The sequence below is a fragment of the Erpetoichthys calabaricus genome, chromosome 3 (genome assembly GCF_900747795.2).
Source record: "Erpetoichthys calabaricus chromosome 3, fErpCal1.3, whole genome shotgun sequence".
Taxonomy (NCBI): Eukaryota; Metazoa; Chordata; class Cladistia; order Polypteriformes; family Polypteridae; genus Erpetoichthys; species Erpetoichthys calabaricus.
Genome location: NC_041396.2, coordinates 29,041,379 through 29,061,799, shown reverse-complemented (window position 1 = coordinate 29,061,799; position 20,421 = coordinate 29,041,379). Strand labels below are relative to the sequence as shown.

The 20,421-nt window shown below is 40.2% G+C and overlaps 1 protein-coding gene across 2 annotated transcripts in view; it reads left to right on the top strand.

Moving 5' to 3' along the window:
• Positions 1-20,421, top strand: part of LOC114647862 (tyrosine-protein phosphatase non-receptor type 22-like) — a 164,416-nt gene that overhangs the window by 88,913 nt on the left and 55,082 nt on the right. Inside the window, exons 13-19 of one of the 2 annotated variants that reach the window (XM_028796529.2) lie at positions 39-709; positions 3,032-3,121; positions 3,306-3,377; positions 3,750-3,865; positions 7,710-7,737; positions 7,884-7,946; positions 9,937-10,002. In XM_028796529.2, coding sequence (XP_028652362.2) covers positions 39-709; positions 3,032-3,121; positions 3,306-3,377; positions 3,750-3,865; positions 7,710-7,737; positions 7,884-7,946; positions 9,937-10,002 — 1,106 coding nt within the window. The remainder of the gene's footprint in view (positions 1-38; positions 710-3,031; positions 3,122-3,305; positions 3,378-3,749; positions 3,866-7,709; positions 7,738-7,883; positions 7,947-9,936; positions 10,003-20,421) is intronic. The other variant, XM_028796531.2, reaches the window with a different exon arrangement.

The following is a 20,421-nucleotide window of genomic DNA, read 5'->3' as shown; positions in this document are numbered from 1 at the left end:
TATTGATTAAGGTTTTCCTGTTTGACAATTTCCTACAGCTGCTCGCAGGACAACAGACTCCAAGAAAATCATTTCCATGAGGTTGCAGAGGAGCCCAACTCCATAAGACAGACTGCCCTCAGGGAGGACGCACCTCCTCTGCCAAGCAGGCAGTCCAATCAGTTTTCCCGGGTGACACGGCGTTCAATGTTCATCAGAAGGAGAAATGTGGAGGAGAACAATGTTAAACGCCGGAGTCTGGACTTGAACAGAACAGAGGACTTGCTGCAGAGCTTGGGGTTTGATTCCAGCCTAATACCCCAAAATGAGAGTCCTGTGCCCAGAAGTAGGGTAAACATGGTCATCCCAGCAAACCCTGTCCAGCAGCAGAGGGCTTGCAAGAATGAAGGACCAGTACAATCCCTACAGGACAGTTTAACGTTTGAGGAAAACAGCTTTATCCAAGTCATACCAATTCCTCAGGCGAAGAAAGTCCAATTTCAAGAGAACAAGAACTTGTGCTCTGTTACCCCTACGGTCTGTCTCACAGTTGAAGATCCCTATTTCTCTCCAGTGTCCCCAGTCCCAATTTTAACACTGATTGAACCAGAGGATAAAATGGAGTGTGGGCAGAGGCAAGAGAATGATATTAATCAGTGGATGGAACACATCTCATTTGTCTCTGGGTTATGGAGTCCTGACACTCTCAAACTTGAGATCCCTGAGTCTGGTAAGTTAGCAGATATGCACCTGAATTTGCCAGTGCTCTTTTTGCCAATAGTTCTTTGCAGTTTACAGCAAAAACCAGCAGTTAACTGACTGACGGCTTTCAGCTTGGGATGGATTGACTCTCAACTGATTCCTCCAGCCAGTTGTCAGTGATCTCCTAATCTTACTTAGCCTGCTCAGCCATTTCCTTCCGAGTTCCATTTTGTGGGGTGTATCTGTCATGCTTGTCTGATGCAGTCTTGTGTCTCAGGAATTTCCTGATCAGCTTTTTATCTTTGTCTTGCACTGTTTTGCATTGCATCACCAACCTCTTCACATTTCCAAACTCTGATCACCTTAATTACAAAAAAAGAAAAATATTTGCCCTTTTCATTATTTTCTCTATAATTTGAAAATTTTGGTCTTCAAACATACCTAATATTAGATAAAGGGAACCTTAGTGAACAAATAACACCTTTTTGAATGATTTAATTTAGCTGATGAACAGGACTTCCAACACCAACTGGTACTGTGTGATAATGTAATTGCCCACTAATCAACCCATTTAAAGGATAGTTATGGTCAACAGATTGCACATAGTTAAATCTGTTCAATATAAATCTCACTTATTGTGACCCTTTGTGTTGCCAGCACTAAAATTCAACAAGCCTGTAATGTCAAGATCAAAGAAAGTTGACAAAGAGATCGGAAAAACTTTGTTCATAAGCTTCTTGCCATTTTGTCTAGTTTCATATGTGCTTGCCCAGTTCCCATCATATTAATGTTTCCCCAATTAATCCTACACTGTCTAATCTCACAGCTGCATGATTTTGCCTACTACAGATGTTCCTCTCCAGTGTTTACTTGTCCACCACATCTCTCTAATTATATTAAGCATCCCATGAACGTTTACTCTTTGCAGATGTTTCTGAGGCTTTCCCGTCATGCCAGGTTACACGAGCGTCCTTAAATTAAAGGGCAGTCTTTTCTCACTAATGTTTCCAAGCTTTCTATTGAATTGTTGCAATAGGAGGGGTGAGTATAATGAAGTTGAGGGAGGGATGTAACCCGAATGGCTGTTGAGGCTGTAAGAGTTCTCCGTTAGCTTCACTGGCTGAATGGGCTGTTCTGTAATGCAAAGACCATAAATCCAAGTCCTCCTGTTTCAATGAGAACCCTGAGCGAACTCCTCAGCAGAAGTGACTTCTTCTCAGTGTGATTCTGATTTATTTTGCAGCAAAAGGGCATCCCTACTATTTACATTTTACATTTATTTGCTTAGCAGATGTTTTTATTTAAAGTGTCTTACAAAAGAGGTCAACTTAATTGACTGAACATCAGTCTGGGGGACTGTTTGGGAACAAGTATTACAGGGCAAGGGCACAAATCTGAACAAAATACAAGCGAGTTACAATTTGGTTACAAAAAAAGACAGAGAGAGAGAATCTTCAAACACTTCTTAAATATATTGAGGGAATCAAAATTTCAAATAGAGGTGAAAAGCTCTTTCCACCAGCTTAGAGCTACACATGAAAAGAGTCTGGACTGAAACTTGATAACATGGAGAAGTGGCATCAGCAGACCTGTGTGGTCAAGAAGGACTACAGGAATCTCACAAGTGTCTCCATATATACAAGTGCTGTCCTGTTGACTACTATGCAGACAAGCGTCAAGGATTTGAATTAAATATGTCCCTCTGCAGGCAGCCAATGTAATGCCAGTCCATTATGTTCCACAGATAGTTCATTAGGTACTGATTACACTCCCTTGACAGCAGCTTGTCTCCAGTTCATCTAATGTCATATGAGCCCTCCCTACTTCTCAATGAACAGTACTTTGTTGCAAATGTTTTCTAACCTGCTCCTAGATGTCCAACCTCATATATGTTACTGCACTTCTTATTGGGCAGCACAGTCTTGCTAGTGTTTCCTAGTTGGCCCCTGATTTATCATCCCTCAGATATATCTTTACTTTTGACTAGACCATCTCATCTCATTTATGTTTTTCAAGATCTTCTTGAACTGTTTTGCCACACTTCTGTTTGCCACTTTCTTTTTGATCTTAATAATAACTGTACATTTTATCCATGTAGCACATTGCACATGCTTGCTCAAACCACATTTTGCTACCTCAGACCTGGCTTCTCACATCTTACTGGATTGTCATGTCTCACTAATCCTAACTGATCCTCACTGATCCTACCTTCATCACTTAGTAGTTGGATGTCTGTCTCATCCCAAGTAGTTATTTTCTGTGGTTCCTACTGACTTGTCTAGTGCTCAAGGAGCCAAGCAGTGTCTTGGCATCTCTAGTCCACACCTTGTGAGGGCCTCTTGCACTTTAGTTTCAGGAGTCGTGAGCCAAAGTGATGAAGAATCCCCACCACCTCTTCCGAAGCGGACGCCAGAGTCCTTCATTTTAGCAAGTGAAGACGGTAAGTCTAGGAGACTTCTTGGTTCCGTTTTTTCTTTTATATGAGTAGTGGCTATTCCTCGAAATATGTCTGACAAATAAGGTGCTTATATGAGCATGTGATTTAGTACACATTTGAGAATGAGACTTTGTGACGGACTGTTCTGACCCCACTGCATGTAATGGGCCATCTGGTTTATTTTCAGCACCTGCATCACCAAAGACGCCACCTTTACCCAAGAGGACACCCGAGTCTCTGGTCCTAGCCAGCGAAGACTGTGAGTAACAGTATGTCTGCCATAGTCAAATGACTCAGAATACAAGAGTGAGCTTCATATAGTAACAGTCTGCTTACAAATATCAGTAGTTACAGGACGTGGGGGGGGGGGGGCTTGTGGTTTATTAACGAATCTCAAAAGTAGATTGAACGTGCCTTCTTTGACAAATCAGCTCACTTCAATCATTTCTTGTTTCTTTTAGCATTTCCTCTTTTATAGTCACTGAACAAGCTGGGGCAGCATTTTAAGTGCCAGTATTGTCGTGGAAACTTCACCCCTGAGCACATGTCTGCATCCACCAGAGCCAGTTGTTTTGTTTTGTTAACAAACAGGCCATAGTAGTCACACTCATCTTCTTCTCCTCCTCTGCAGCTCTTCCTGCTGTAACACTTCCAGAAATATTTCGATTTGGAACATCAGCAGAATGGTGCGGGCAACTGGACCTGAACAGCAGGCCAATGACATTGGTCGAGAGGAGCAGGAGCAAGGTGATAATAGTTAGAGCCTGCTATGTCTGCTTGATTGGATAATGTGAAGCTTTCAGTCAGTATGTCTGAAGAAGGGGTAATTAGGAAGTTCTGAGCTTGTACCTGAATAGGATATTCTATGGTGCTGAATTTGTAAATGGCCATACATCAGATTGGGTGTACTAAAATATGTGAATAATAAGTCTATTCCATGTGTTGTTTATAGTGAATGTTTCTTGCTTCAAAATTAGATCAACCTGGAAGTTGAAAAAGACAAAATAAAATAAATATCATGCTGTCATTTAATTTTTAAACAAGAGAACAGCATAGCTTGAGAGATTTATCCTTACCTTGTCAACGTATGCTGGGGCCAGTCTCCTTTATATGACCAGTCAAGAAGGGCATGGGCTATAGAATACCATTATGGCAGGGCATCTTTTACAGATGACCCAACTTCTAAACAGCTTTCCACATTGACAACAGGAGAAAATGTTCTGTGAACTGAGCAAATTATAGAAGAATGGTGGTGCATGGGAGATAGCAGGTATACCCATAGGGATTAGTTATTGGTCAGTTGAATCTTCTCTTCACATGCAATTAAATATGGGCCAGGTCTGTGAACATTGACTCCTGAAATGAAGCATCCAAAGATGAGCTCATGAATTCACTGGTTTTTAAAACCAGGGGCCTTATTTATGCTCAAAAAGAGACTTGAATTGTCATACGCAAGTTCCTACAAAAACATTGGGATTTATAAAAGAGAACTTGATGGGGTAACATGCATAAATCTATAGCAACTCTGAACCATCCATATGCAACATTTCAAGGAAACTGGGAAATGATGACACCCGTGATCAAGTAGGTCAAATGCAGCCAAACCAGCTAAATGGCAACTCACACACATAATAATTATCACTTAGCTGTTACTATAATGTGCGTTGATGTGACAAACATATTACACCTAAAAGGTGATAACTAAGATGCGCTGACTGTATTTGAGTTCCATTTAAGGAGGACCAGTGCTGCAAATTTGCACTGAATAACGTTTTTGATTGTTCCCCAGTATATATCGACTGTTGGCACTTCTCAGGGAACTGGCTGACAGTGCAGGAATATCTCAGCCAAGTTTCACTCTGTTATGCCAGCACCAACCGGTAAGGCACTACATCCAGTTATCGTACATACATAAAACACAACATGTTTTTGCCAACATAAAAAGGCAATTTCATTCAGTGTCAGGTTCTCCAAATATAATAAGAGCAACTGATTGAACTTGTGTTGCAATAAGGGCACCTAGAGAGAATGAAGCTGCTTTTGTTAACTGTAAGCAGTGACATTCCTTTAACAAACTAATTATCTGTGATGCCAAGATGAGACTGATAGTCGTCATGGATAAGTGACCTGGGTCAACCTGTGTTTTATTTATTTTGAGGTACAGTGGGCTTGACAGATGTGATGGTGCTGTATGAGATAGCTGGCTTGTTGGTAAGGTAACTGCTTGAACCCTCAGTGTTTCATATGACCTATATATTCATTGTAACATCAGTGACATCATTACAAGTACCAGGTGATAGTGGCTATCCACTCAGAAACTGGTGCTTTACACCTTTCCTGGACCCCCAGGATACAGAGGAGAGGCATTATAATGCCACGCATGATGGACTCTCAGTTGCAGAGCACAACCAGATACCATTGAATACAGGTAGCGGGGTCTCAGTGCTTCAGTCTGCTCTACCGGCCAGTGATGTTCTGCGGCATCTTGATTGCACATGTATGAGGTTGAGTAGCAGGCTACATATCTGGATGTTTCTAGGTGGTGTTCAATGCGAGTTCCCATACATCCATCCATCCATCCATTATCCAACCCGCTGAATCCGAATACAGGGTCACGGGGGTCTGCTGGAGCCAATCCCAGCCAACACAGGGCACAAGGCAGGGAACCAATCCTGGGCAGGGTGCCAACCCACCACAGGACACACACAAACACACCCACACATATTTACAATGTGATTGTGATTTATAAATTGTGTAGAAATGTGCATATGCCAGGTTCTATAAATCTGAATTTTTCTTTGGCATTTGAATTTTCCTATTTTTGGGGGGACATATTTTCACACAGAGTTTTATAAGTGAGGCCCCTGAAGAGCTAACACATGGTGCCTCCATGCTGTTCAATTATTTTAGTAGTGCACGATGAAATTGCTGGAGAAAAATGTAACGCTCAGGAGAGCAGCATCTACTGGAATTAAATGTTTGCTAGTAGGTTGAGGAACTTGGAATGAAACTTGGGTTCAATACTTAGATAGATAGATAAGAGAAGAAAGGAGATAGATAGATAGATAGATAGATAGATAGATAGATAGATAGATAGATAGATAGATAGATAGATAGATAGATAGATAGATAGATAGATAGATAGATAGATAGATATGAAAGGCACTTTATAATAGATAGATATGAAAGGCATTATATGATAGATAGATAGATAGATAGATAGATAAGAGAGGAAAGGTGATAGATATGAAAGGCACTTTATAGTAGATATGAAAGGCACTATATGATAGATAGATAAGAGAGGAAAGGTGATAGTTAAATAGATAGATAGATATGAAAGGCACTTTATAATAGATAGATATGAAAGGCACTATATGATAGATAGACAGATAGATAGATAGGTATGAAAGGCACTTTATAATAGATAGATATGAAAGGCACTATATGATAGATAGATAGATACTTTATTGATCCCAAGGGAAATAACCAGAGTCCAAACAACAGATGAGACAATGTAAACAAACTAATTTTACAGCACCAAACAAATTCAATGTCCAAGCCAGCGCTAACAAGATCATGTTCACAATTTGCTAAGATGGTGAAGGTGTTGTCCATATGGATTACCCACCTCACATAACCAATCAATATCATGCTGATTTACTTTTGCATTTGCAGCGTCTAAATCAGAGAAAGATGGCAAAAAAAGCTGTCAACCATTGCCTGCTTATACTGCATGGGTGACAAAGGCATCTTTTTTCCAGGACAGGGCCTGCACGACTATCATCTGTTCTCCAATCTGAAATGGTACTTCTATGGAATGTGCTATGACCAAATGTTTTATATGACTTGCACAAGACAGCTTAGTGAATGTTTTGGCAATGAGTATTAATGTTCAACGAGATTATGTTTAATAACAAAGCCTGTTTGTTTTTCCTGGAGTTTTCTATTAATAGGTCAGATTCAAAACTTTTTGATCATCCCCCCAAATAACACTGTCTCAGTCAGATTTCAAGATCACCTTCTTCCTAGGCTGTATATGATATCGACAGAAACCATTTTGATCATCCCATTTTGTATCTGAATGTATTCTTTTTATTTGTGGCCTTATAATAAAAATCCTAAACTAAAGCAACAGAAACATCTGATATGAAAAACTTAAAACACATCCTTTAAAAAATATATACTAACATGGGGAGAACTCGTGCACTGCACACTGGCAACGACTAGGCCTGGATTGAAATCTAGGCTTTTGTGCTATCTACTGTGCAATCATAGTGTCAGTAACCTTCTTAAACATAAAGTAACCTCAAAATGAGTCTCAGGTGAGAGCCTTGTAATAAGAGGCAATGCAAGTGGAAGGTGCAGAAATGTCTAAACATCTCAAAGGAAGGCACAACCCAGGGTATGAATAAGGGGAGAGCATGAGAATGAACCGTGATGATGGTCTTCAAAGGCAAGCAAAGGCTTTCACAGGATCAGCCTGCCACTTCAAGAAAAAAGGAAAATCTCACTAAAATACAACGTGGCTGCATTAGCCAGTCAGGGTGCCCACTAAAATGCCAGCTCCTAATGGATGCTCTTTGCCTTTCAGAGTTTGAAGGTCAAACCGTCAAGAGCAGGTGAGTTGTTTAAACACTTTTTTCTTTCTTTATTAAATGCTTGTTCTTATGCCTCGTCTGTATCAGTATATTTCTGCCAAATCAATGCCATGACATGATTTACATACTTTGTCAGAAATGCAAATGTCTTTTCTGTATTCATGCAGGGCGACCAACATTTTCTCCACCACCAGTCCCCAAAGCTACTCCATCAACAACAGTGACTCTTGGTGAGTACTGATGGGAAGTGGGCCACCATCTATAATGGTGTGGAAGTTTGTCCAGTGGTCAAGTGTTGAATCACAAGTCCCAAACAATAAATGTTGGGGTACCAACCCAGTCATCACCGTTTGCTTCTTAACAAAAATAAAGCAAAATACAAGAGCCCAATGGCATGAAGCTATTAAATTGTGGCCCAGTGTTCTTCTTGAACTCATTTTAAATAACAGTCTCGACTCGCTGTACTAATTCCCTTCATAATTTTAAATACTTCAATTATGCCAACCCATCCTGTTAAAATGAAAAGGTTTAACTCCTCCAGTCTTTCTTCATAATTCATCCCCTGTAGCCCTGGAATTAGCCTAGTTGCTCTTATCTGGACCTTTTCTTGTGCTGCTATGTCCTTTTTGTAGCCTGGAGACCAAAACTGCACCCAGTACTCCAGATGAGGCCTCACCATCCATCCATCCATTTTCCAACCTGCTGAATCCGAACACCGGGTCACGGGGGTCTGCTGGAGCCAATCCCAGCCAACACAGGGCACAAGGCAGGAACCAATCCCGGGCAGGGTGCCAACCCACCGCAGGACACACACAAACACACCCACACCCACACACCAAGCACACACTAGGGCCAATTTAGAATCGCCAATCCACCTAACCTGCATGTCTTTGGACTGTGGGAGGAAACTGAGGCCTCACCAGTGTGTTGTAAAGCTTGAGCAGAACCTCCTTGGACTTGTACTCCACACAGCAGGGCGCTATATAACCTGACATCCTGTTAGCCTTCTTAATGGCTTAGGTCGCACTGAGCGCATGTACACAGTGATGTGTTCACTGTGACTCCCAGGTCCTTCTCACAAAGGATACTTTCAAGTTTCAGACCTCCACCTGTGTATTCAAACCTAACATTTTTACTTTCTACATGTAATACTTTACATTTACTGACATTAAATTTCAGCTGCTACAAATCTCGCCAAGCCTGTATGCTGTCCAAGTTCCTCTGTAATGTTTCTTTTAGTTTGATGCCCACCCTCTCATGTGACATTTTCAAATGCCTTCTGAAAGTCCAGATAAATAATATCATAAGCTCCTCTTTGATCAGATTCTTGTGTTTCTTCCTCATAGAATTCCAGCATGTTAGTAAAACATGACCTTCCTCATTTGAACCCTGCTGACTCTTCAGTAAAACTCCTGTTCTTGACTGTGTTGCTCAGTGTTTTCCTTAATAATTCCTTCCATTAATTTACCTGTCAACAAAAAAAACAGAACTACATAATTTCAAACCTGCTTCATTAGGAAGTCACTTTGTGTCACAGACAGTGTAGCACAGTGCTTATGGACTTCAAACCCTAAGGATGTGAGTTCAGATCCTGCTACTGATATCATGTGACCGGAGCAAGGACTTCACCTACTTGTGCTCCAATTGGAAAAACGAACAAAGGAAATGTAGCCAATCGTATCTCAAATGTTTTAAGTCACTTTGAATAAAGGCATTAGCCAAATAAATAAATGTGAAATGTACATAAACATTGTGGTGACTCTAACACTGGAAACAAGTTAGTAACAAGCCCTGCACCATACCAGCTAATCTTAGGGCCCCCATCATGCAGACATCTGCACTTAGGCTCAGCCACACAGGGATATCTGAGAAAAACCCTCACAGACAAAACGAGAATGTGCATATTATGACAGTGCTGTGAAAAAGTGTTTTCCCCCTTCCTAACTACCACTGTTTTTACATATTTTACACAGCGAATAGCCTCAGACCTTTAGGCAAAATGCAATATTAGAGAAAAGAAGTTCAGTTTTTAAATTCATTTTTTCCTTTATTCTAAAAACAAAGTTATCCAACCCCCCCCCCATCATTTTGATACCTGGCTGTGGCACATTTAGCAACAATAATCACAACTAAGAGCTCCCTTTAATTTATGCATCAGGTGCAAGGCAGAGAACACCAATGACAAATCACTTTTTCAATGAAGACGATTTATTTTTACAGAGTCGCCTTCTGCACCTCCACTTCAAGAGCGAATTCTCATTTCATTTTTACTGGCCAGTGAAGACAGTGAGTAGTAAAAAGCACAAGTTCAATGAAAAGCTTGTCTTATCCTAATTGTATATTGTTTGGCCGCCTTGGCCCAGCTTCTGCTTTAGTTTCTCCTTCCTCCAAACTCTCTCTTTGTCCTTTCTAATTATTCTATGGCTCTTATTTGAGCCATGTGTGGAATCTGTCCATCTCGTATCAGCCTCTCAAGTAACCTGTCTATTGTATTCATGTTTGCTTGTATGCTGATGATTTCATATACAAACAATGTCTAATTTTTGTTTTTCACAAACCTATCTCAAGAACTTTTTTCAAAATTCATTTTACTAATTTTGATAAAGGCAAAAATACACTGCAAAAATAAATATACAAATACTAGACAAAAAACTTTAAATGGGAATTGTTTTACTTTTATTTTGCAAATATATCTGCCAATGGGGTAAGCATAATTTACTTGATGATATTTCTTAAACTAAGCTAAAAAATCGTAAATACAATTTTTTGGAAAAGTCAATAATTCTTACAATAAAGAAAACAAGATTTTGTCATGATATACATACTTTTTACAGGCTTAGATTTCATTTTTTGTGGTGTAGCAAAAGTAATTCTCACGTTGGAAAACAGAGAAAGGAACATTAGAGACACACAACAATCCAGTGCTGGGCAGAATACCCTAAAAAAGTATTTAGTTACTGAATACTGAACACACAGTTCTTAATTTATTCAGATTTGTATTTGGATTGAATACTCAAAATGTGTAACTTATTCTGAATACTTTATTAATACTTTTTAAATACTTTCAGGAATTAATATATAATGTCAGTGTCTTGAAGGACAGATGTATATGCTGGCTGGATGGGAAAATGACTTCTTGTCTGGCCAGAGGTATATAAAGGATGGAGCAGCAGAAGCTGGAGGCCATGAGCAGTTCCATCCATCTTACGACAGCTGTCTGCCTGTCCTTCATGGCATTTACAATAGCCTAGTCATAAAAATGGTAGAACAATTTAAACATTTTTAAACTAAATTGTGACCTGAAAATGCACTTCAAAACCACATAAAACAGAAGCTCTGTTTTTACCGTTCACCAAAAACAAGGGAAAAAAAGATTTTGGGAAACTTTTATTAATAAAAGTTGAATATTTGACTGTAGCTCAGAGTGTGTTGTAGTGATTTTCACATTCTGGACTTGTTTTAATTTTAAGAAACAGACTTATCATTTAAAAAAAACAAAAAAACTGTCGGGTTATGCATTTTTCTCATGGCATTCTTACACTTAACTAGCCTGCCAACTATAAAACTGACTAAAATATTAGTGTTTGCATATAACCTACATACATCCTCATGTATAGTTTAAATCAAATTAAGCGACATGACACTTTTCAAGAGATTGAATATTTTTCATTTCTTGTCGAGAGATAACACTTTACCACATCCTTTTAGCCTTTAAGGGATCATTTTGACCACATGATTGTTTTTTTTGGGGGGGGGGGGGGGGGGATTCCTAAAAAAAAAAAAAAAATGGGGCACATGCAGGGTTGCCAGATTTCCAAAATCACAGATTGGGACAGTCCCCATTTGGAACAACCCCCAAAAAAATGTTAATGTTAATTATAATTATAGATATATAATCATCTGCGGTGGGCTGGCGCCCTGCCTGGGGTTTGTTTCCTGCCTTGCGCCCTATGTTGGTTGGGATTGGCTCCAGCAGACTCCTGTGACCCTGTAGTTAGGATATAGTGGGTTGGATAATGGATGGATGGATGGATATATAAGCATGTATAATCTAAACATGTATGTAAATAAGTACAATTGTGGAAGAGAGCATATATAGAATAGTCACAGAATAATCACAATAGTACACCTATGAGTAGCAATGCAATATTTCAATGCATACTAAAGGAACATAAATACGAATATATGGTAAACATTTTGAATGGTTTTGTATATAGCCTCATGATTCCTTTTTCATTCAAAATTTAAGTATGGATATATTTGATATAACTTGTAACAAGTCTTATGTTTCATTTAATATGACATAATATAAGTAAGTAGAATGAAGATTTGTAGATAGACCTACCTTGTTAGTTGAAAAGTCTTTATCATTATCACTTCAATTTCAAAACAAATTACACACGAGCACAAACAGCCATAAGGAGCACAAGAAACATACAACGACATGAGTACACGACGTAAATGCACATACATGATTCAAACACTCCGATTCAGCTGACAGTTACAAATTTTATTGATAAAAGGTGGTACGCCAGGCTTTCTACAAAAATTTTGCGAGCCTCTGTAACTCAATATTCAGTATAAAATTGAATTAAGATTTTTCCTCTACATACAATTTTTGTTCAATTGGGATTTTCAGAGGCAATGCGGGACTCGGGATATGTCTGTTGAACTCGAGACAGGCCCAGCCAAATCAGGACGTCTGGCAACCATGGGCACATGTCAGTCCTCTTTTACATGCACGTGTGTGTGAAGTCCAGATGACGTGCTCTGCATCGTGTAACTTTGTCTTACCTGCTTGACAGTGGCGTAGCTAGAGGTTTTGTCACCCGGGGGGGGGTCTTTGAGTTTGCCGCTCCCCCTTTTACAAAATAAAACATAATACATATCATACAAAAAATGAAAATGATGAAAATTTTAACTACATTCTTAGTAACAGTTACAGTAACAGTAGTTTCTTCACGATTGAAGTATTTCAATAGTGCCCTTTCATTCTTCTTTAATATTTCTTCCCTTGCCTTTTTCTTTTTTCAAAAAGCAGTACCACTGTCTTTTGCTTGCTTCTTCTTGAGATTGAGAGAATAATCAAATATTAATAATGAGATTGAAGAGTTCGTCCCTTTCTGTCGGAATAAGTCGACAGAGAGAGTCTTTGGTTGGAGTAAGTCGGCACAATGATCAAGATTCACATTTGTAAAATGTAACTTTGCAACATATGTAATTAGTAAAATGGTATAATTTTGACATAGATAACACACATTAGCTTGCTAAAGCCCTATTAAACAAAATTGTCAAAAAAGTCTAAAATGTTCATTAAAAAGTGCTGATTGGGGAAGACTGCCCCCTAACCCCCACCAGGTATGCCTATGCTGACCAAATAAAACCGTCCACATACAAACTGCATTTTAGGTCCTTGAAAACCCTTTTAGATAGATAGATAGATAGATAGATAGAAAGAAAGAAAGAAAGAAAGAAAGAAAGAAAGAAAGAAAGAAAGAAAGAAAGAAAGAAAGAAAGAAACTTTATTAATCCCAAGGGGAAATTCACATACTCCAGCAGCAGCATACTGATAAAGAACAATATTAAATTAAAGAGTGATAACAATGCAGGTATACAGACAGACAATAACTTTGTATAATTTTAATGTTTACCCCCCTGGGTGGAATTGAAGAGTCGCATAGTTTGAGGGAGGAACGATCTCCTGAGTCTGTCAGTGGAGCAGGACAGTGACAGCAGTCTGTCGCCGAAGCTGCTCCTCTGTCTGGAGATGATACTGTTTAGTGGATGCAGTGGATTCTCCATGATTGACAGGAGCCTGTTGAGTGCCCGTCGCTCTGCCACAGATGTCAAACTGTCCAGCTCCATTTATACAATAGAGCCTTCCTTCCTCACCAGTTTGTCCAGGCATGAGGCGTTCCTCTTCTTTATGCTGCCTCCCCAGCACACCACCAGGTAGAAGAGGGCGCTCGCCACAACCGTCTGATAGAACATCTGCAGCATCTTATTGCAGATGTTGAAGAACGTCAGCCTTCTAAGGAAGTATAGTTGGCTCTTTCCTTTCTTACACAGAGCATCAGTATTGGCAGTCCTGTCCAATTTATCATCCAGTTGCACTCCCATGTATTTATAGGTTTGCACCCTCTGAAAAACTCCTTCCAGGGTGAAGATGTTTAGACAGGGAAAATGTAGTTTTTGGCTTGTAACATTAGAGTGTGCACTAATATTTTCTTTGTTTGACGTCAGTATGTGCACCAAGTAGTACTGGTGTTAAGCTTTTTACATGTTTACATTTAAATGTACAATTTGTCTATCATTATGTTGAGCAACAGAGGCGTCAGAATGCAATACGTAAGTCACTGCTACATTGAACACTCTTGACGAGACAAACGCAACCGAAAACATCGCTGGTTTTGGACGAGACCTGATTGGACCTCATCTTATTGGGACAGCTTTGAGAAGGAAGTGGTTGTTGCTGAAGAATAGCGACAGAATTTTTGTTTGTCAAGGACATTGCTGTTGTCAGTGAGCTGCTTCACCTGCATATCGAAGGAAAGACAGCTGTAATGAGATAGCCTGTCAAGTGTCAAAAAAGTTGCCTGCACGCTGTGCTATTTAGCAGATGAGGGAAGATTACGGAAGATGGCAAACACCGTTGGATTGTCAAGACAGTTGGTTTCTAAAATAGCATGACGAGTTTGTGAAGCAATTATAGTCCACTTGGGCCATGTGTATATACAACTAGCTGCGTGTAGTCTTCGGACAAAAAACAACCCAAAGACTCTCTAGCAGTTTTACTATATTGGAGAACTTGCAGAGGCGTTAACTAGGTGGGCCGGTACAGGTTGTATCTTGTACAAGATGGACGTGTAGTTGAGTGCAGCTGTGGCACAACTTGAGCGGAACAGGATAGCTTGGTATGGTAGCTTGTTGTGTGAATGTACAACATGCATGTACCACAAAGCTGAGTTTGTTTGTTTGGGTTGAATGAGAAGTGAGGTGCATGCAAGTGCCAAAAAAGTTTTAAAGTGCATGCATGTGCTGCCTCACCAAGTGCAAGTCACACTTGTATAAGCTTCTACATCTTCCATAGAATTCACACCGACTCCCGTGGCTGTGGTTGAACGTGAGCAGATCGGACTGCTCCATACACACACACAAACAAGTGTTTGGTTTATATATGTCTAATCACCTGTCATTGAGTCCTAAGTAGAGGAACTTGTATCAGGGTTTCACCGAGCCCCTGGCGTCCCTCAGGGCATCAGTGCCGAGGATGTGTTTTTTTGCGTTTTCATGTGGATGGAGATTTTTGAAAAAACAATGCACGTGTGGACAAGATTTTTTTACAAGAAAGAAATAGGAAAACTCAAATTTTTGGGAGTTTTATGTCATATTTTATGTCATATGTTAGTGTGGTCTAGGCCAAAGTCAACCAAACCACAGATCACCGTTCAAATCCCCTTTAAACTTTATTGCCTGTTTCAATATGCAATTAGGCTCTAAAGGCTAAACAGAATAGCCAGAGTCATCAGAGTGTCACAAATTGTTTTACGTTTTCTCTGCATCTATAGCACCTTTGCTTAAAAAATCAAATAATTACTTATCTGCTATTTGTTTAAAGCATAAACACTATTAGAGAACTGGGTAAAGAGAACAAGTTTTACGAAAGAGTCTATCTCATCAAAAAAGCAAACAGAAACTTCCAGAATCAGCGGCATGTCGCCAACCATTTTGCATCTACAACGCTGCTACTTCCAGCACAAGAGACAGAGGCAGGGAGCAAGCGCCGGGCTTCCTAACAGAAAACATTAAGAACCCAATCTCTCAATGGTTGAAAGTTACCAGCTACACACAACACAAGAAGTGAATGAATGAGCCGTAAGGCGAGCAATACTCTAACAACGAGTGCCAGCGAGAGAGAGATGGAGGATCTATGAAATGCCAGGAGGCTACAGCAGGGTATGCATGTCACTTTATTCACATGGATTCAGCGTAATGCTCAGCCCATGGCAAGTTCAAGTTTTGCTTTTTGAAACTTCAGTGGTCATTAAATTAGAGAATAACTTGCAGCTTCCTAAATTTCAAAATCACTGCCTATACCTATTTGAAGGTACCCAAACTGGAATAAAAGGGCATTTTTAAGCATATTTCATAATTTAAATATATTGTGAAGCACGATATAAAAAACTTAAATGAGAAATTGGAAGAACATAGGGCCGTCTTAACGTATGGGGACAATGGGCACTGGCTGGGGGCCCCAGGAGCATAGGGGCCTATGGTGTTTCTGATGCCTATGTATGTTTCTGTTTTGCTATCAATACAAGGGTCCCAGTGCACTACTTAGTCCAGGGATCTATGATGTTGTTAAGATGGCACTGTGAAGAAGAACTCGAAATCAGATGACATTCTCGGATACCTCCCATTTATTGGTGTTAATCTGGAGCCTGGTTCTAATTTCTTTAATTATCTGACTAGCCCTATTTATCTGGCAGCACTCCTAATTACTTTGCAAGATGGCAAGCTGATCTAAGGTGACTGAAATCCTGTGAGAGCAGGTTGTCTGGATGAAGGCCAAAGGGATAACCCTTTCAGCCGTTGCAAGAGACAGTGCTGTCTTAACAGCATTATAGGCTCCCGGGCAAAGCAGTGCAGTGGGGCCTCTACCTACATAACATTGTGTCCACTCCGCATGTCACAACATACATAGATTAGCATGAGGCCCCTATGCTCGTTGGGCCCCTGGGCAACTGCCACGTGTGCCTATACGTTAAGATGGCCCTGGCAAGAGAAGTTGGTTGTTCCAAGTCTGTGATTGCTAGAATATTGCACCTTTACAATGACACAACATTGTGCCCACTCAGCAAGTCACAACATACATAGATTAGCATGGGGCACCTATGCTCGTGGGGCCCCTGAGCAACTGCCCTGCGCACCCATGCGTTAAGACGGCCCTGGCGAGAGAAGTTGGTTGTTCCAAGTCTGTGATTGCTAGAATATCGCACCTTTACAGTGACACTAATTCATTCAAGTTCCCCAGAAATGCTGGTTGCCCATGTAAGACAAATGCACGAGGTTGACAAGATAATACGGAGACTCTCAATGGGTAATTGGCTCACCACTTCACCTGGAACTGCTCAGCAGTCCAGTACTGAACAAGCTAAGGATCTGTCTCAGCATACAGTGTCTCAGTGTTTAAGACCATTTGGACTGAAAGCCCACTCAGCAGTGATCAAGCCTCTTGTCAGCAGAGAGAATCAAAAGCCAAGACTAGCTTTTGCTGAGGAGCATTTTGTTAAGAAAGAGGAGAACTGGTCCAGATATTACTTTAGTGAAGAGAGCATGTTTAATTTATTTGGGTCCGATGAGAAACATCATGTTCAAAGTTAAACTGAGGAAAGACTAAAGCCAAAGTGCGTAAAAAAAAAAAAAAAAAGTCAGTTCAATTTGGAGGAGGACGCGTCTTGGTTTGGGGAACATTTTCTGCAGCAGGAGTTGGGCTCCTTATACAGCTACAGGGAAGGGTAAATGCAAATGTTTATCAGAATCTCCTTCAGCCACATGCAGTTCCTTCTCTGCGAGCATCACCCAATCAGTCAGCCAATTTCATGCAAGACAATGTTCACTGTTACAATACAAAATGGGGAAAGCAGTTCCTTCAAACTAACAACATTGAAATTATGAAACATCTAGCCCAGAGTCCAGATCTAAACTCAGTTGAGAATCTCTGGAAAATCCCTGGCAGCAAATTTATGGCTAAGAAACCCACTACAGTTACCGAACTGTGGATGAGAGTGGAATAAGAGTGGTCCAACATCAAACCATGTGAGAAACTAGTGTTGTCCTGCTGCAGGCACAGATGTGCTGAAGTCATTCAAAGCTAGGGCATCTGCACTTCCTAGTTAACTTATTTTAATTTATTAATTTATTTAACTTAACTAATTTTTCTCTAATTTTGATCACTGTGTTTTCAACAAAGTAAAGGTTTTCGTTGAAGTGCCTTGATTACTTTGTTAAACATACTAGTAGAACAGTGATATACCCACAGCTAATATTCCTTCAGAATTTGAGCAGTGAAGATTGGCAATATTTCAGACCAGGGGTCGCCAACTCCAGTCCTGGAGGACCACCATGGCTGCAGGTTTTCATTCTAACCCTTTTCTTAATGATGTGACCTGTTTTTGCTGCTAATTAACTTCTTTTCAACTAATTTTAATTGACTTGCTCCTGAAGACTCGGACCCCTTAATTATTTCTTTTTCCTTAATTAGCAGTCAAACAATATTGAGATACAAAATGAGCCAAAACAACTGGTGTCCATTATACAATATCTGAAAATAAAGAAAGATGACGGTCTCAGGAATGTTGATCTGCTCAGGTCCCCTAAACATTTTAACAGAGCTCTTAGAAAAGAGAAAATCAACAATTTCGGAAATGTCTGCTATTGCACAATGAGAGCAGCAACAAGCCATGGAAATAAAGAACGAGTTTAATTAACAACAAGAATTGGCACCTCACTCTCTTTTTGACTCTAATTTGACTCCCATGTGCTATCCATTTAAACATTATGAAACATTATGTGTGCTAAGTCCAATTCGGCGATGCATTTTATCCATCTAATTGTTCCCACCCAGCTTTAAACAAAATTTACTCATGGTTGTCTCCAGATGTTTATATATTATGTCTTGCTTCAGCGAGAGTAGTGCAGACAAAAGCTCCTGCCCGGCTGCTTCACTGATGGCAGCTTTATGGGAGACTCTAAGTTAGTTGGAAGGAGGTCATATGGTCTGATGAAACCACAGTTGACCTTTTTGGCCATGGTGTAAGCCAAACACTTCATATTATAAAAGCACACCATCCCCCTGTGAATGCTGGTGGTGGCAACATCTTGCTGAGGGGGGTGTTTCTCCTGGCTACAGGCCCTGGAAGGCTTGTGTGGGTAGTGCAGAACATGAAATGCAACAAAGTGCAAGAATATTTGGTGGAAAACCTAATGCAAGCAATCTGTGTCTTTGGAGGAGAATTGTTTTCCAGCAAAACAACTCCAAACATAAAGCCAAAGCTACATGGGAATGACTTCAAAACAGCAATGTGAATGTCCTGGAGTGGCTGAGTGAATTTTTGGCTGGACTTGACAAAGGATGTTCATGCATGCAACTTGGCAGAGCCCAAGCAGCTTTGCAAAGAAAAATGAAGAGAAGTGGCAGTGTGCAGATGTGCAGAGGTGATGGAGAAAAAGAAACCTGATCATCTTGATTCAAGGCTCTCTCATAGCTGCCAAGCATACTGTACATCTGCTAAATACTGACTTGATTGAAGTGAATACTTATGCAGTCAGTTATTTTGTGTTTGGTATTTATAGTCATATCAAAAAGTTTGGGAACCTCTCTCAGCCTGCATAATAATTGACTTTCAACAAAAAAGATAACAGTGGTATGTCTTTCATTTCCTTGGAACATCTGAGTACTGGGGTGTTTTCCGAACAAAGATTTTTAGTGAAGCAGTATTTAGTTGTATGAAATTAAATCAAATGTGAAAAACTGTCTGTGCAAAAATGTGGGTCCCCTTGTAATTTTGCTGATTTGAATGCCTGTCACTGCTCAATGCTGATTACTTGCAACACCAAATTGGTTGGATTAACTCGTTAAGCCTTGAACTTCATAGACAGGTGTGTCCAATCATGAGATATAAAGGTATTTAAGGTGGTCAATTGCAAGTTGTGCTTCCCTTTGACTCTCCTCTGAAGAGTGACAGCATGGGATCCTCAAAGCAACTCTCAGAAGATCTGAAAACAAAGATTGTTGAGTCTCCTGGTTTAAGGGAAGGCTACAAAAAGCTATCTCAGAGGTTTAAACTGTTAGTTTCAACTGTAAGGAATGGAATCAGGAAATGGAAGGCCACAGGCACAGTTGCTGTTAAACCCAGCAGGTCTGGCAGGCCAAGAAAAATACAGGAGCAGCAAATGGGCAGGATTATGACAATAGTTACAGACAATCCACAGATCATCTCCAAAGACCTGCAAGAACATCTTGCTGCAGATGGTGTATCTGTACATCATTCTACAATTCAGCACAGTTTGCACAAAGAACATCTGTATGGCAGGGTGATGAGAAAGAAGCCCTTTCCGCACCCATGCCACAAACAACATCGCTTGTTGTATGCAAATGCTCATTTAGACAAGTCAGATTCATTTTGGAATAAAGTGCTTTGGACTGATGAGACAAAAATTGAGCGGAAGAAGAACACTGTATTCCAAGAAAAACACCTGCTACCTACTGTCAAATTTGGTGGATGTTCCATCATGCTGTGTGGCTGGTTCAGGGACTGGGGCTCTTGTTAACGTCGAGGGTTGGATGAATTCAACCCAATATCAACACATTCTTCAGGATAATGTTCAAGCATCAGTCACAAAATTGAAGTTACGCAGGGATTGGATATTCCAACAAGACAATGACCCAAAACACAGTTCAATATCTACAAAGGCATTCATGCAGAGGGAGAAGTACAATGTTCTGGAATGGCTGTCACAGTCCCCTGACTTGAATATCATCGAAAATCTATGGGATGATTTAAAGCAGGCTGTCCATGCTCAGCAGCCATCAAATTTAACTGAACTGGAGAGATTTTATATGGAAGAATGGTCAACAGTACCTCCATTCAGAATCCAGACACTCATCAAAGGCTATAGGAGGACAGCGTCTAGAGGCTCAAA